The sequence below is a fragment of the Octopus sinensis genome, linkage group LG8, assembly GCF_006345805.1.
Source record: "Octopus sinensis linkage group LG8, ASM634580v1, whole genome shotgun sequence".
NCBI classification, from domain to species: Eukaryota; Metazoa; Mollusca; class Cephalopoda; order Octopoda; family Octopodidae; genus Octopus; species Octopus sinensis.
This window is the reverse complement of record NC_043004.1, coordinates 79549245-79565502: the sequence shown is the minus strand read 5'-3', so window position 1 is coordinate 79565502 and position 16258 is coordinate 79549245. Positions and strand designations below refer to the sequence as shown.

Below are 16258 nucleotides of genomic sequence, written 5' to 3'. Positions count from 1 at the left end.
GTGTGTGTGTGTATGTATGTATATATGTATGTATGCATGCATGCATGTATGTGTGTGTGTATGTATGCATGTATGTATGTATGCATGCATGCATGCATGCATGTATGTATGTATGCATGTATGCATGCATGCATGCATGTATGTATGTATGTATGTATGTATGAATGTATGTATGTATGTATGTATGTGTGAGTGTATGTATGTGTGAGTGTTGAGACACGTCATGATTCTTCAAACTGACCGACTTTGTAAAAACCACGACCACGAGCTTCTTAAACCGGAAGTAAATGAAAGTTCGCTCTGAAATTTTTTTTTTTTTTTTTTTTGGAGTAAGTATACTCACGACCCAAAAGTTCATGAGGCGCCATAATTCGGTGAAACCTTGTAAGAGTTCAGGTTTTCTACATTTCGCCACAGAACTAAATTGCTAAGTGTATCCAACAGACATAGCTACAACCGAATTAAGTGTTGGTGATACGTCATTTTCCAAAACCACCAAGAGATGCTCACAAACACACACGCGCGCGCGCAAGTACGCACGCACGCACGCACGCACACACACACACACACACACACACACACACACACACACACACACGTATGTGTGCGCGTGGTGTGTGAATGGCGTCGCCTCTTTCATGCTTATTTAATTCGTTTTCATGCTTTTAGCATTAAATTACATTTGCACAAGACTGAACGGCTCACGTGACTTGCATTTTTCCAAGAGAGTTCAGAATCAATACAGGAAGAACGGTAAAGGTGGTGGGGGGGGGATCCAGCTTTCTCGCATTCACTTTCAAAAGTAAATACAAATGGAATAATTGAATAAAACTAACTCGTGGCTGCTTGTTTATACAATGCAGACGTTCGTTGTTGCAGTAACAATAGGTCCCATTTTGTTTTTGAAAGTAAGACGTGTGAGCGATACACCAATGTTGATTTTTACTGGAGTTCCATAGAAGGTAGTTTGTTGGAGGGCAAGTCTGAAGAATTTTCTGGGTTTAAAGACGAGCCAATTTGGGGAATACAGCTTATGATGTGCTGGTGTCTATAAGTGATGATCAAAAATTATGAGCCGTACTATTTCTTATTTCTTTATAGCCTACAAGAGGCTAAACATAGAGGGGACAAACAAGGACAGACAAAGGGATTAAGTCGATTATATCGACTCCAGTGCGCAACTGGTACTTAATTTATCGAACCCGAAAGGCAAAGTCGACCTCAGCGGAATTTGAACTCAGAACGTAGCGTCAGACGAAATACCTATTTCTCTACTACCCACAAGGGGCTAAACACAGAGGAGACAGACAAATGGATTAAATCGATTACATCGACCCCAGTGCGCAACTGGTACTTAATTTATTGATCCCGAAAGGATGAAAGGCAAAGTCGACCTCGGCGAAATTTGAACTCAGAACATAAAGACAGACGAAATACTGCTAAGCATTTCGCCCGGCGTGTTAACCATTCCGCCAGCTCGCCGCCGTACTATTTCTAGCAACTTTAAAGGGCTTGTCGCCGTCTGAAGGCTGGCGGTCTGATTTGTAGTGGAGACTGATTGGGTTGATGAATGAAAATAAGCTTCTTTGGCTGCATAAAGGAAGTAACTGAACAACATACGCGAACAGATTTTATTATCGAACATAAAGACAAAATACGTTGGTTTTTACAATAGAAATTGCATACAAGGAGAGAGAGATACTATTTGGAGTTACGGTATGCTATCGAAGGAGGCAAGCTGGCAGAATCGTTAGCACGCCGGGCGAAATGCGTAGCCATATTTCGTCTGCCGCTACGTTCTGAGTTCAAATTCCGCCGAGGTCGACTTTGCCTTTCATCCTTTCGGGGTCGATAAATTAAGTACCAGTTACGCACTGGGTCGATGTAATCGACTTAATCCGTTTGTCTGTCCTTGTTTGTTCCCTCTGTGTTTAGCCCCTTGTGGGTAGTAAAGAAATAGTTATGTTATTGATATGGCAACCTACTTGCCCGACATTACTGGTGTAGTGATGTCAGTACGTGACAACCTACAATTTTACGAGAAAGAAGAGTCACCATTTTGTACGTAAAACGACAAGAAAAATAAGAACTTGTGAAACGTTCACAAGTCATAAAATATTTATTACTGGATGTAATGCGTTAACATATAAGAATGGTTTGAAAGAAAAGGCTTGTGACATATTACATGAACATACTTTGCGACCACGTCTCAAAGCAAATGAGGCGAATATGTGCGCGTGCGGAGGGGTGCGTGTGGCGTGGCTCAATGCGTACGCCTGGGAACAAACAGGCAAAAGGGGCGCGAAATTAGAATGGCGTTCGCTTTATATAAGGGATGAACCAGAAGTCCCTAACTTCCACGTCATCCGGAAATTAATTGAAAGCTTCTAGAATATTCGAGAATTTTCGAGAAAGTCGAGGGAGATTTATTTTCATTAGATTTCTTTTTCGTCTTGCTTTCCTGCTTGACCGCCGGGGGTCACTACACTGGGAACAATTGTACTATTCTCTCTGTGGCGGAGGTTCCTGTTATCTATTTGCACCATCTATCTTAATCGCCTTCCTGGGTCGTCTGGCTGGTAAAAATGCATACCTCCAAAAAATGAAGACAGTCACTCAGCTGTCTCAACATTCTGCAATTAATTACCGTCAAAAGTAGCCTTTTATAGGACACAGGAAGATTCTAGAAGATTGAAACATGCGTTGGCTTGACGCTTAATAGACCGATCACGTGAAACTGTTGTGGTTCGGTGGTGACGTTTGACCGATTGCCTAGCGTTTCGGTTTTGAATCATTGAATCACCGCTGCAGATTTTTATGTTTCTTGCGGAGTTTTGGAAGAAATATCACTGTCTCATGGGGAAGGGGAAAAAAGGAGCACAGAAATGGGAGACTAATATGTGCAAAACTGAAATATTTTGAAAAATAAATTCTTTGGGAATCGTATTTCTCGTTGTATGAAAGACAGGAATATTAAAGGAAAAACTTTCACTAATTCCACATCCGTTTTATTCTCACTGAGGTAGTGATACTTATTTCAAAACTCTCCTGTTTTTTTTTTCATTTTTTATATAGCTGTGTTGGTCACGTGTAGAGAGTGTGAAGTGCTGGAATGTTTACTTATTCTTAGTACTCTTTACAAGTGGGGCTACAAGGCCATGTGCTGTTTCCTCTGAGCAGTGTTGTGTATAGCCGTACACAGATGCCTTCAAACGAATGCACAAATGATTAATTGCCGAAAACAATGAGGTAATTAATGATTTATTTTTATGTACAGGTGAAGGCGTGGCTGTGTGGTTAGACGTTTGCTTCCCTGCCGCTGGGTTCCGGGTTCAGTCCTACAACGTGGAACCTTGGGCAAATGTCTTCTGCTATAGCCTTGAGTAGATTTGGCAGACGGAAACAGAAGGAAGCCCGTCGTAAGTATGTGTGTGAGAGAGTCTCATCACCGCTTGATAACCGGTGTTGGTGTGTTTACGCCCCCGTAATTTAGCGGTTCGGCAAAACAGAGAATAAGACCAGGCTTTAAAAAACGTAGTGAGATCGATTCGTTCGACAAAAATTCTTCAAGATGGTGCCCCAGTATGGCCGGGATCCAGACGTTTATCGTTTGCTATGATATATGTCTGTGCTTTTATGTACCGTGCGTCTATATGAGAGGACCGCTCAAGACGTATACCTCAGTATTCGGCGTTCTAGCAATACATCCACGTTAAGCTGGATATGTTTGCCTTTTGTATTAAAACTGCTTCTGACGCTAATATTTATTTCATATTTAATATTTTCGGTTGTTGCATAACATTTTTTCTTTTTTTTTTCCAGATGTTTATGGTTACGTCAACAGAAGAATCTACATTTATGCATCGTACACCTTCATTCTTTAATATGTATTAACCATCAATACCACTACCAGCACGTGGTCGTGGCGACAGAGGTGTTTGTGGTGGTGGTGGTGGTGGCAGCCGATCTTCCGACCAGAACATGGAAACTATATTTCCGTGTATCTTTTCCATTGCTGATACTATCTGTTGGCCCAAACTCTAGCCATGTAAAAAGAATATATTGGAGCAACCACTACTTTTGGAAAATCTTGAAAGGAAATGTCTATCAAATAGACTGGTTTAAAATATTTTAAAATCAACATACAACGACATTTTAAATAAGCAGAAAGCAGTGCTCATGACAAAACGTTTCCTAAGACCTCCCTGTATTTAGAGAACACATTTACGACAACGAAGTCTTTGAAAATACAAAATAATTAAAACTAAAGCGTATAAGAGCAATTAGTTTTTCTGTTACATAATTACCAATATGTTTTATTGTTTTTAGATTTTGCAGAGAGGAAAAAAATATTATATTAGATAATTACAATTACATTATATTTTAAATCAAATCTGTGTGCATTGAACAGCTGCTTCAAAACCTGCAACGCTGCTAACTTCATTGTAAATATACGGTTATACCAATAATTATTGTTGCACTCGATTATTGATGGTAAAACTCTTTTTAATAATCTAGAGGAGTTGGACTTTTCAAGAAAAAGAAAGGGACCGGCTGTCTGTGAGTGGAACAGTAAAAATATGCAAGACTTTTTAAAGATCGATATATAACAATTATCGTTCTTGCTATTAAAATACTAGTGATGGAACTTCGTTTCATTGTTAGAAACTAGCACCCTTCTTCTATGAAGAATACTAAGATGTGTGTGTATAATACACACACACACACATACACATATATGTAGATATACACACAAACACTTTATTTGCGGGTTAACAAGGCTACCAATTGTTTCATGCAAAAAATTTCTCATCCGAAATGGAAACGAGCAACTAACGCTTTCATGCGGTACGCTCGAACATGTATATATACTTTCACATCATTGTCGTTTTAACATCCACTTTTCCCTGTTCATGGAATTTGTTGAGGCGGGTTTTCTTTGAGTGGATGCCCTTCCTGTCACCAACCCTCACCCGTTTCCAAGCAAGGTTATAATATTTCCCCCCTACCATACACGTTTTCATGAAACATTTGAAAGAAAGGACACTGCTTGCTTGATGGAGACACCCACAACTATCACGCGATGTCAAGGCAACGAAATGGTAACTCACACACACACACACACACACACACAGAAACAGGCGAGCGTAACAAACATACATATCACAGGCCTCTTTCAGTTTCCATCAATCTAATCCACTCACAAGGCTTTGGTAGAATGCACCTACCCAAGGTGCAACGCAATGGCGCTGAACCCGGAACCGTGTGGTTGGAAAACAAACCTGTTAACACATAGTCATGCCTGCTGATTTTATATATATATATATATATATATATATATATTTCTTTATTGTCCACAGGGAGCTAAACATAGAATGGACAAACAAAGACAGACAAAGGGATTAAGTCGATTAACATGCACCCCGTGCGTAACTGGTACTTATTTCATCGACCCTGAAAAGATGAAAGGCAAAGTGGACCTCGGCGGAATTTGAACTCAGAACGTAACAGCAGACGAAATACCTATTTCTTTACTACCCACAAGGGGCTAAACACAGAGTGGACAAACAAGGACAGACAAACGGATTAAGTCGATTTTATCGACCCCAGTGCGTAACTGGTACTTACTTAATCGACCCCGAAAGGATGAAAGGCAAAGTCGACCTCAGCGGAATTTGAACTCAGAACGTAACGGCTGACGAAATGCCGCTAAGGATTTCGCCCAGCATGCTAACGATTCTGCCAGCTCACCGCCTTTTTCTTTTTCTTTATATATATATATATATATATAAAGGCGGTGAGCTGGCAGAATCGTTAGCACGATGCTGGACGAAATGCTTAGTGGTACTTCGTCTGTCCCTTATGTTTGAGTCCAAATTCCAGCAAGGCCGAATTTGCCTTTCATCCCTTCGGGGTCGATAAAATAAGTACCAGCTGAACACTGGGGGCGATGAAATCGACTTAACCGCTGCTGCGTAAGAGTATAGAAACCGCACCCCAACCTACGAAACCGTGTCGAACCAGAGTGGCAGAGCAGAGTCATGAAGCTAGTACGATCACGAATTCAAATTCACAGCCTATACATCAGACCGTAGTCGGTGGAGAGATGTGGAGGCCTTCATCCTGCAGTGGACAGAACACAGGCAATCCAAGCATAAGTAACACATCTAACCAGGATCTCAATCGACAATCTGTTGAGATAATTAACCAGAATCACAATAGTTTCAACTAATAAATAAAGGGCACTCGATGAATTAACAAATACAGCAACTCGCTAAAATGCACACACCACACACACACACACATACATACACATAAATTTGTAATGCATTCCTAAAACTGGTTTCAATGGTTCAAAGACCAATTAAATACTTGAATATTCGTAAAGATGTGTACAGTTTTTTAATGAATTAAACTGGTTACTTTATTAGCAAACGTGTTTTATATTTAATTTAATCAATATTCCTGATACACCTGTGTTTTTCCATGCTCTTCAAATACATGCTACCAGCAACTGTGAATTGTCTCTCTAAGCTCATTTTTTTGTTTAGATTATGCAAATTACTTAGTTATAAATGTGTCCTACTCTTTTGTATAAGTCTAAATCCTTTTAGCTACTCAAAATACGGTCGGACAATTGTTGCACTGATGATGGCGATTGAATCAGAAACGTTTTCTCATCTTTAGACAATAAGCCAATCATTTTCCTTAATTGCTTATTAATTACAGGTAAGATCACCGCATTTCCTTATGCAACCATCATATAGTACCAAGTACATTAAAGGCTTGTAAGTCAATGCTGTGTCCTAACTGTGTTAGCAGTGCGATTTAATGATTTTTAAAAAGTTGTCTCTGAAGATTTTCTGTACAAATTAGAGCCAGCACTGAAAGTTACAATGTTTCGTATACGAATACATCTAAGCAAACAATGCGACCAAAGATAGAAAAACAAGTCATAAGTGTACATACCTATTTCAATGTGTTTGTGGATGGTTAATGGTGTGGGTGTGGTGCTGACGAAGCAATAAATAATTTCTGAAATACGTATATACATACATTACCTATTATAGTGTGGAGGCGCAATGGCCCAGTGGTTAGGGCAGCGGACTCGCGGTTTCGATTCCCAGACCAAGCGTTGTAAGTGTTTATTGAGCGAAAACACCTAAAAGCTCCACAAGGCTCCGGCAGGGATGGTGGTGATCCCTGCTGTACTCTTTCACCACAACTTTCTCTCACTCTTACTTCCTGTTTCTGTTGTACCTGTATTTCAAAGGGCCGGTCTTGTCACTCTCTGTGTCACGCTGAATATCCCCGAGAACTACGTTAAGGGTACACATGTCTGTGGAGTGCTCAGCCACTTACACGTTAATTTCACGAGCAGGCTGTTCCGTTGATCGGATCAACCGGAACCCTCGTCGTCGTAACCGACGGAGTGCTTCCATCCACCTATCTTAGTATCCTCATTCACATTTCTATACGAAGCCTCGTAACTTTTAGTGCTGGCTCTAATTTCTCAGTACTACTGTGAAATATTCAGTTACCATAATCACTCCTTTACATAGATTCGTTGACTTGTCCTAATGTGAGCATTTTTCACTCTGTAAATCATTCATTAGAATGGATTTAATATTTCCAGTTTGACTACTGGCACTCCGTCGGTTACGCCGAGCGTTTCAACTGATATGATGGATGGAATAGCTTGCTCATGAAGTTAACGTATAAGTGGCTGAGTACTCCACAGACATACGTACCCTTAATGTAGTTCTTAGAGATTCAGCATGACAAAGAACGTGACAAGGCCAGCCCTTTGAATTACATTTTTGCCAACTGAATGAATTGGAACAATGAGAAATAAAGTGTCTTGCTCAAGGACACAACGTGATGCCAGGAATAGAACTCATGACCTTACGATTGAAAGCTGAACACCCTAACCACTAAACCAGGTGCCTTCATCCTGCCTTTTATAAACAGCCTCACACAACTTACAAACCTTTCATAACAGCCTTTATTGGTCTCAAATTCTGGCACAAGACCAGCAATTTCGGGAGAGAAGGGGAAAGTAAAAAATATTGACCCATGATCTACTGGTACTTATTTTATCGACCCCAAAAGGATGAAAGGCAAAGTTGAACAAAATGCTGCTTATCATTTTGCCTGGAGTGCTAACGGTTCTGCCAGCTCACTGCCTTTATCACAAGTTAAGGCGTATTCTACTAGCAAAACCTACGTTATCCAGTGACTACTTAAGGGTAGACAGAGGTTATTTTATAGTGGCTGTATACTGTCAACTCAACGTGACAGTCCCGTAAGGGAATCACACCACCACTATTTAGCCCTAGGAAGCATCGATGCTTCCTGTCGGCTCTGACACATTTCCTGTGTTCTTATATTTGCAAAGGGGAGACAAGCACCCCCAACAGCTAGGCCTGCATCTAGAGACATGCATGTTTCTGGGTCTTGCCCGTCATCAGTCCAGGGTAGCAAGTCCTGCTAGCTGAGATGGCTGCAACCGCTTTGCAAATATATAATATTTTCAGTGAAATTTATTGAGACTAGGTTTTGAGTATCCCACCATTTCAGTTAATTAATCACATTAAATATATCTTTATTTTTTACTCAGAAGCTCTGGGTTCAAACCAACTGGATGGCACCTTGCAGAAATGTCTTTTCTATGAACTTGCAATGACAAATGTCTCATGAGGGGAATTGGGTTGATGGAAACTGTGAAGAAGCATATTAAATATCTTCTATCTTTTGTTTCACTCATTTGACTGCGGCCATACTGGGGCACCAACGAACTTTTAGTTGAATGAATCGACATCAGTACTTGTTTGTTTTTTTAGCCTCAGTACTTTACTCTATCAGTCTCTTTTGATGAACTGCCAGGTTACATGGACATACACAAACACTGGTTGTCAAGAGGCAGTGGAGGACAACCACACACACGACAGACTTCTTTCAGCTTCCATCAACCAAATCCACTCACAAGATTATAATATAGTAAACACTTACCCAAGGTGCCACAGTGGGACTGAACCTGGAACCATGTGTCTGGAAAGCAAACTACTTACCACACACCCACAATTAATTCTGGAAGAATGCAATGGCAAATGCATCAATAACTGATTGAAGCAGAATTATTTCTGGGCCTAGAAATGCTTGTCTTTAGGGTGCACTTTTAAATGTTCTGTATGAGGAGTCACCAATAAATATCTTGTCTAGGCATTTGTAGGGCCCGTGAGGATTTTGCATGGTGTCGAAGAAAAGATGAGGTAGAAGGTACTTCTTGAGAATAGGACACATGCATATGCCTCTACAGATAGTAATATTTCTCTTCAGAGAGAAAACATTTGAAAGAATTTGGTAAAACAGGAACTAGTTTAAGAGTTAACCGTTTTAAGAATGGTGTCTGGGATTATTACCTTGTTGGGATCGAGTGATTACAAAAGTTTCTGCATTTGGTAACAACAATGTGTGTAATGACAGAGGTGGAGCAGAGAATTTGGGAGGGGTAAGGTTTTGTGAAGGAGAGAGAGAGAGAGAGAGAGAGATGTAAGAAAAGAGCCAACAAATGTACTGGATCTTTTACACCTGATGTGAAGGAGGAATTTACCAATTTTATAGAGACTCTTTTTGCAATTCTTCATAAGGACCTGTTGTAACTTGGGAGAAGAGATGCTTGCAAGTCAAGCAATACAAACGTATGTTTGTATATGTATATATGTGTGTGTGTGTATGTATATATATATATATATATATATAAATATCATCATCATCGTTTAGCGTCCGCTTTCCATGCTAGCATGGGTTGGACGGTTCAACTGGGGTCTGGGAAGCCAGAAAGCTGCACCAGGCCCAGTCTGATTTGGCAATATTTCTACGGCTGGATGCCCTTCTTAATGCCAACCACTCTGAGAGTGTAGTGGGTGCTTTTTACATGCCACCAGCACAGGTGCCAGACAAGGCTGACAAACGGCCACGATCGGATGGTGCTTTTTATGTGCCACCGGCACGGAGGCCAGTCGGGGCGGCACTGGCAACGGCCACGTTCGGATGGTTCTCTTACGTGCCACCAGCACTGGTATCACAGCTACAATTTTCATTGATGTTGATCGATTTTGATTTTCACTTGCCTCAACAGGTCTTCGCAAGTAGAGTTTTGTGTCCCAAGAAGGAAAGGTATGCATAAGTGGACTGGCTACATCCCAGGTAGAGGCCACTGGTTATGGTCTCACTTGTCCTGCCGGGTCTCTCTCTCTCTCTCTGTATATATATATATATATATATATAAAGTATGTGTGTGTGTGTGTGTGTGCGAACATGCAGATGTGTCTTTACATTTGTGCTCTATACATGTCACAAGCAATGAGTGGTGTTGTCACATCTCTTGCCAACTTTGTGCCTCTGTAGATGTTTGGAATAAGAGATCTCTTACTTTAGAAGTAGACAAGGGTTAGCAACAGGAAATGTATCCAGCTGTAAGAAACAAAACCTCAGTAGTATCTATATACATATATGGCAATGAATATGCATCATAGAAGCAAGCAGTTAATGACTTTACAAGACAAGAAAAAAACAAAACAAACACAAAGATTAAATAAAAACAGTAATATATTTTCTTTTGTTGTTTTTATTATAAATATAAATTATATACTGAGAAATGCCTGTTGTGGCAATGATTGTGTGAGTAGTAAGCCCTCTATGTTATGAGATTATTGTGTTTAAGTAAGAATTGAGACAGTGATGTGTGCAGCTAAAGCATAACAGAGAAGTGTTTAGTTTCAACAGAAACTACAAAGTTGGAACTGCTACAGCCGCTGTCTTCTGACATCAGGCAAGATCTTTACATTCCTCAATCAGCCGAGGATCTATTATTCCACTTGCCGGGGTCAGCTGAGGTACTGTTACCCTGCCTACCCAAGTCAACCAAGGTACCATAACTCTGTACACCCTGGTCAACCAAGGTACATTACTCTACGTACCTCAGTAAGCCAATGTACTGTAATACTACTGAGAATCAAAGGATGTACCCTTACTATATATGATCCCGTGAACCAAGGTACCCTCACTCTAAACATTCCAGCCAGTCAATGTACCATTACTTCACTTGCCTCAGCCAGCCAAAGTATAAATATTATTTTACTAGTTTGCCTCAGCTAGCTGAACTACTGAGTCATTCTATTGATATGTGCTTTGTGTTAAAAAGATGCTCAAAATGCAAATTCTTTTCTTCCAACTATACAAATTCCAATGCTAGTCTTAGAAACTTCCAGAACAACTTTGCTTATACAAGAATGGAACATGGATGAAAAGAAGAAAAATAATCAAAGATGAAGGATTTAAGACCGAAGTGTCCGCAGGCGTCTTAAAGGTCTTGGTAAGTGAATATTGCGTTGGATCTTGAGTGGTGGTGCAGCAGGTATTGGATTCCTGAAGCCAAGTTCATTTTCATAAATCTTAGGATACAATTTCTGAAACTAACAAAAGAGGAAAATGTTATTTGAAAAAGATAAAAGTAAAAACTACATTATTTACATTTGATGGATATTTGTCCTCATTTTGCTTGTTGTTAACACAATGTTTCAGCTGACATACTCTCCAGCCTTCATCAGGTGTCCTGGAGAAATTTCGAACCTGGGGTCTCATTCCTAAGGAATTTTTCGATGTCATTGTTATCATTATTATTCAGGTCACTGCCTGGAATCAAACTCGGAATCTTGGGGTTAGTAGCCCATGCTCTTAATCACTACACCATATGCCCATGTAAATAATGTACATAATTCCTCATCTCTTAAATACAGAACTGAAAAGTAAAAAGGTTATAATCCACCTGAGTCCCTCCTTGGTTCTAAGATATAAATTTTGTTACAGCATCTCTGGTGGAACACATTGCCTTTCTTTCACTTAATTTTAAAAATAACAGATGTTAATTATTATATCTTGGTGTTGGATATGTAATTTAACAAAGCAGGAAGGAGAAGAAAGTATTTACATGACGCAATACGATCACTGTTACACAAGACTCCACACTCTCATTTGACAGCTCACAGTGAACTGCTTACCAATCTGAACTGCAAATTGCTCACAGTTCTTTACGTGGTGGCATGTAAAAAGCACCATTCGAGCATGGTTGATGCCAGTGCCACCTGACTGGCCCTGGTGCCAGTGATATGTAAAGAGCATCGTTTAAGCGTGGTCAATACCAGTGCAGCTTGACAAGCCCCCATGCTGGTGGCACATAAAAATCACCATTCAAATATGGTTGATGCCAGTGCCACCAGACTGGCTCCCATACTTTATCACATAAAAAGCACCATTCGAGCATGGTCGATGCTAATGCTGCCTGACTGGCCCCAGTAAAAAGCACCCGCTACACTCTCAGAGTGGTCGGTGTTAGGAAGGGCAACCAGCTTTAAAAACCTGCCAGATCAGAATGGAGCCTGGTGCAGCCTTCTAGCTTGCCAGTCCTCAATCAAACCATCCAACACACACCAACATGGAAAGCAGACGTTAAACAACAATGATGATGATTAAATGTAGTGGACTGGTAGAATCCTTAAAGCATTAAAAAGGAAAAAAAAAAAATGCCTTGCAGTATTTCTTCTGATTCTTCATGTTCTGAGTTCAAACCTGACCAAAGCCAACTTTGCTTGTCATCCTTTCAGGCTCAATAGACTAATCATCCAACCAAATACGAGGCTTGATGGCATTGAAAATACCAGCTTCATGCCTTTATCAGAAACCATAATTAGGAAGCTAGAACTTTTTACATTCGTTTAACCCATACGTCACATAAATGGCACCCATACCAGTGGCATGTAAAAGCACCCGTTACACTCTCTGAGTGGTTGGCATCCAGCTGTAGAAAACTATTCCAAATCAGACTGGAGTCTGGTGCAGCTTTCCAGATTACTAGCCCCGGTCAAACCATTCAACCCATGCCAGCATGGACAACGGTTGTTAAATGATGATGATGATGATATGAAGTTGTCCGAGCATAAAGCTTTTGCCTGAATTAGACTAATCAATCTGACATACAAAATGTTACAAGATACTTTTGTACGGTTAAGTAACCAATGCAACCTTTGGAATGAATATTAAACAAAATGTTGGTCATTTGGCAATGACATTTCTTTAATTGGACCGTTTAGCAAATGCTACATCAGCATTTATTAGGAAACACTTACAGTGTTGGACAGCCCCACTAATTACAACCATTTAATGACAAAATGTCAGCAACAATCAGCTGCGGAAAGCTATAAGCTAAATTGAAGGTACAATGCAATATTCTACATCTAAAACCATTATATATGTGTGTGTGTGTGTGTGCGTGCGTGTGTTGGTGTATTGGTCTACCATGAATCATTCAAAAGATTAGTCAGTTAGTTTACTTTTCAGCACCCTGTATATATATGGGTGTACACACATGTGCACACACACACACACACACACACACACACAGATATTCATATGGTATCTGTGGAGGTGAGGTGGCTGAGTTCCTTCTGAGCGTTGGGCCTCACAGAGGCAAACTGGCCGAGTTCCTTCTGAACGTTGGGCCTCACAGAGGCAAAGTGGCTGAGTTCCTTTCGAGTGTTGGGCCTCATGGAGGCAATAACCAAGACCTTTGGCATTACATCATGCTTGAGGAGAAGACCCATCAAGCTGAGTAAAATTACAGTTGTGGCAGATACCGGTGTCACACAAATGGCACCCATGAAACCCAGAAACCTACAAGACCAGCCTGATTCTATGATGTGCACTTCCTGTTTTGAAGTGATCTAAATTAAAACCTTCCAGCGAAATTCCATGTTAATTCATGTTCCAAACACCAGCTGAATAATGTGTGGTTAAAAGGTTCAATTGACAATCATGTGGTTCCAGGTTCAGTCTCACTGCACAGCAGTGCTTTAGACAAGTGTCTTTTATTATAGCCAGGGATTGACCAATGCTTTGAATTTGGAAGACAGAAACTGTTTGAAAGTCAGTTATATATGTGTGTGTGTGTGTCCCCACTACCACTAGAAAACCAGTGTTAGTTTGTTTACATCCCCTTGGCAAAAGAGATTAGTAGAACAAGTACCAGACTTTAAAATAAGTACTGGGGTCGATTTGCTTGACTAAACCCTTCAAACGTGATAACCCAGCATGGCCAGAATCCAATGACTGAAACAAATAGAAGATAAATTCTTCATAACTTTCAAAATTAATTGCAACAAAGGCAGAGCATTTCAACAGAAATACTGTAACCCAAGGGGCTAACAAGAAACCAAGTTCCCAAAAGAAATGGTGTCCCTTACTTCAGATAGTCTTTTCCGTTTCTCCTTGAAGTTCATCTTTTCATCAGCAACAATCTTCTTCAGAAGATCCCTGAGGGCCTCTGTGGAATGCTGTAAAGACTCTTTTTCATAAGCAGAGAGAGGAATCTGCCTGCAGTAAGTCGTAGAGCCTTTGTCATCAGAAGAGTAGACCACCTGAATAAATAACCAATTTAATAATCACAACAACGACAACAACAACAACAATAATAACAATAATAATAATCCTTCCTACTAAAGGCACAAGGCCTGAAATTTTGGAGGAGGAGACTAGTCAATTACATCAACCCCAGTATGCAACTGGTACTTAATTTATCGACCCTGAAAGGATGAAAGATAAAGTTGACCGTGCCAAAATTTGAACTCAAAACGTAGCAGCAGACGAAACACTGCTAAGCATTTCGTCCAGCATGCTAATGATTCTGCCAGCTTGTCACCTTAATAATAATAATAATAAGGATTGTTTCTACTGTAGGTACAAGGCCTGAAAAGTTTGGGGAAGGGATAGTCGATTACATCGACCCCAGTGCACAACTGGTACTTATTTCATCAACCCGAAAGGATGAAAGGCAAAGTTGACTTTGACGGAATCTGAACTCAGAACGTAAAGATGGGTAAAAAGCCACAAAGAATTTTGTCTGGGGTAATAATCTTTCTGCCAGCTCACCACTTCAATAATAATCTTCTTTTCTACTATAGGCACAAGGCCCGAAATTTTGGGGGAGGGGGCCAGTCAATTAGATCAAGGTCAACCCCAAGAGGATGAAAGGACATGTCGACTTTGGTGGAATTTGAACTCAGAACTTCAATAATAATGATAAGACAAATTTCAGAGAAAACTATAAACCAAAATATTTCCATAAAAATACACACACATAAACCAGAAAACCTGTAAAATTATTAATTTCCTTGGTTGATGATACAGACTTAATTATTTTTATTAATTGCATTGCAAGTCATAATATACTAATTATGGAACAATAACATCCAACATCATCATCAGTGTTTTGACATCCACTTTTCCATGCCTGCATGGGTTAGACAGAATTCACAGAGGCAGATCTCCTCTGGTCTAATGCCCTTCCTGTTGCCAATCATCATGGCCAGATATGTTTTCAACGAAGACTAGAAACAAATGAAATCGCTTGTATGACAGCAACACTTATTTTACAAATAACAATGCCAAAACAAGGAGACACACACACTGACTGATTTTAGTTCTTGTTTTTTTTTTTTTGCAGGCTCTTAAGTTAGTACATTTGGTCCTGGAATTGTTAGGGGTTCTTGGTTAGTTTATATCATAGCTTTTAGGATTGTAGTGGTTTAGGTTAATTAATTTGAAGGCAGTTTTAGAGGACACGTATACACCTTGTGCAACGAATCTTATATCATTAAATTAACATTTGCATATATATATATGTGTGCATCATCCTTCCTTCAATTCTACCCAGTTTGACAGTCTGTCCCACTCCCCACCAACACTACCACCACTCATTCGCTTCCCCAAACAATCTTACAAACCACCCACTACTACCTAGTGATTGTCTTGCAGGGCCTCCTTGGCACCTTAATATCATTCTACACCCTGTGGATCCCCCACCTCCTGCCCATTATTATTTTTCCATCACAGATGTGAGTCTCTCCGCAGGAACCTGCTCTACCCCACTTCTTAGTAATTCCCTCAACCCCAAGCATGAAGCTGACCCCACTACCTGCCCCAGGGCTCATAGACCTGTGAACTGCATGGCAACCTCAATAGTGCAGATGGCATAAAAAAATCCACCCAGTCCATGCTGTAAAGTGGTGTTAGGAAGGGCAACCAGCCATAAGAACCATGCCAGAGCAGGAACTGGAGCTTGATGAGCCCTTGGACACATTGGTTCCTAACAAACTGTCCAACTCATGCCAGCATGGAGGTTAAATGATGACAACGGTGATGA

The 16258-nt window shown here is 40.3% G+C and overlaps 2 protein-coding genes and 1 long non-coding RNA gene across 9 annotated transcripts in view; 1 reads left to right on the top strand and 2 right to left on the bottom strand.

Annotated features, from left to right (window-relative positions):
* The window catches only part of LOC115214993 (carbohydrate sulfotransferase 11-like), a 59771-nt gene extending 55492 nt beyond the window's left edge, over positions 1–4279 (top strand). For all 3 annotated transcript variants that reach the window (XM_036505517.1, XM_029784104.2, XM_036505516.1), the window contains one exon: positions 3823–4279. The gene's annotated coding sequence lies outside the window, so the exon portion shown is untranslated. The remainder of the gene's footprint in view (positions 1–3822) is intronic.
* Positions 1–7801, bottom strand: part of LOC118764603 — a 7902-nt gene extending 101 nt beyond the window's left edge. The window contains exons 1-2 of the long non-coding RNA XR_005000418.1: positions 7643–7801; positions 2192–2194 (exon numbers count right to left, since the gene is read on the bottom strand). This is a non-coding gene — a long non-coding RNA (uncharacterized LOC118764603). The remainder of the gene's footprint in view (positions 1–2191; positions 2195–7642) is intronic.
* A 2811-nt stretch (positions 7802–10612) lies between these two features.
* Positions 10613–16258, bottom strand: part of LOC115214929 (DEP domain-containing protein 1B) — a 52435-nt gene continuing 46789 nt past the window's right edge. For all 5 annotated transcript variants that reach the window (XM_029784005.2, XM_029784006.2, XM_029784007.2 and 2 more), the window contains 2 exons: positions 14301–14474; positions 10613–11477 (listed from right to left, as the gene is read on the bottom strand). In XM_029784005.2, coding sequence (XP_029639865.1) covers positions 11340–11477; positions 14301–14474 — 312 coding nt within the window. In that variant the 3' untranslated portion in view covers positions 10613–11339. The remainder of the gene's footprint in view (positions 11478–14300; positions 14475–16258) is intronic.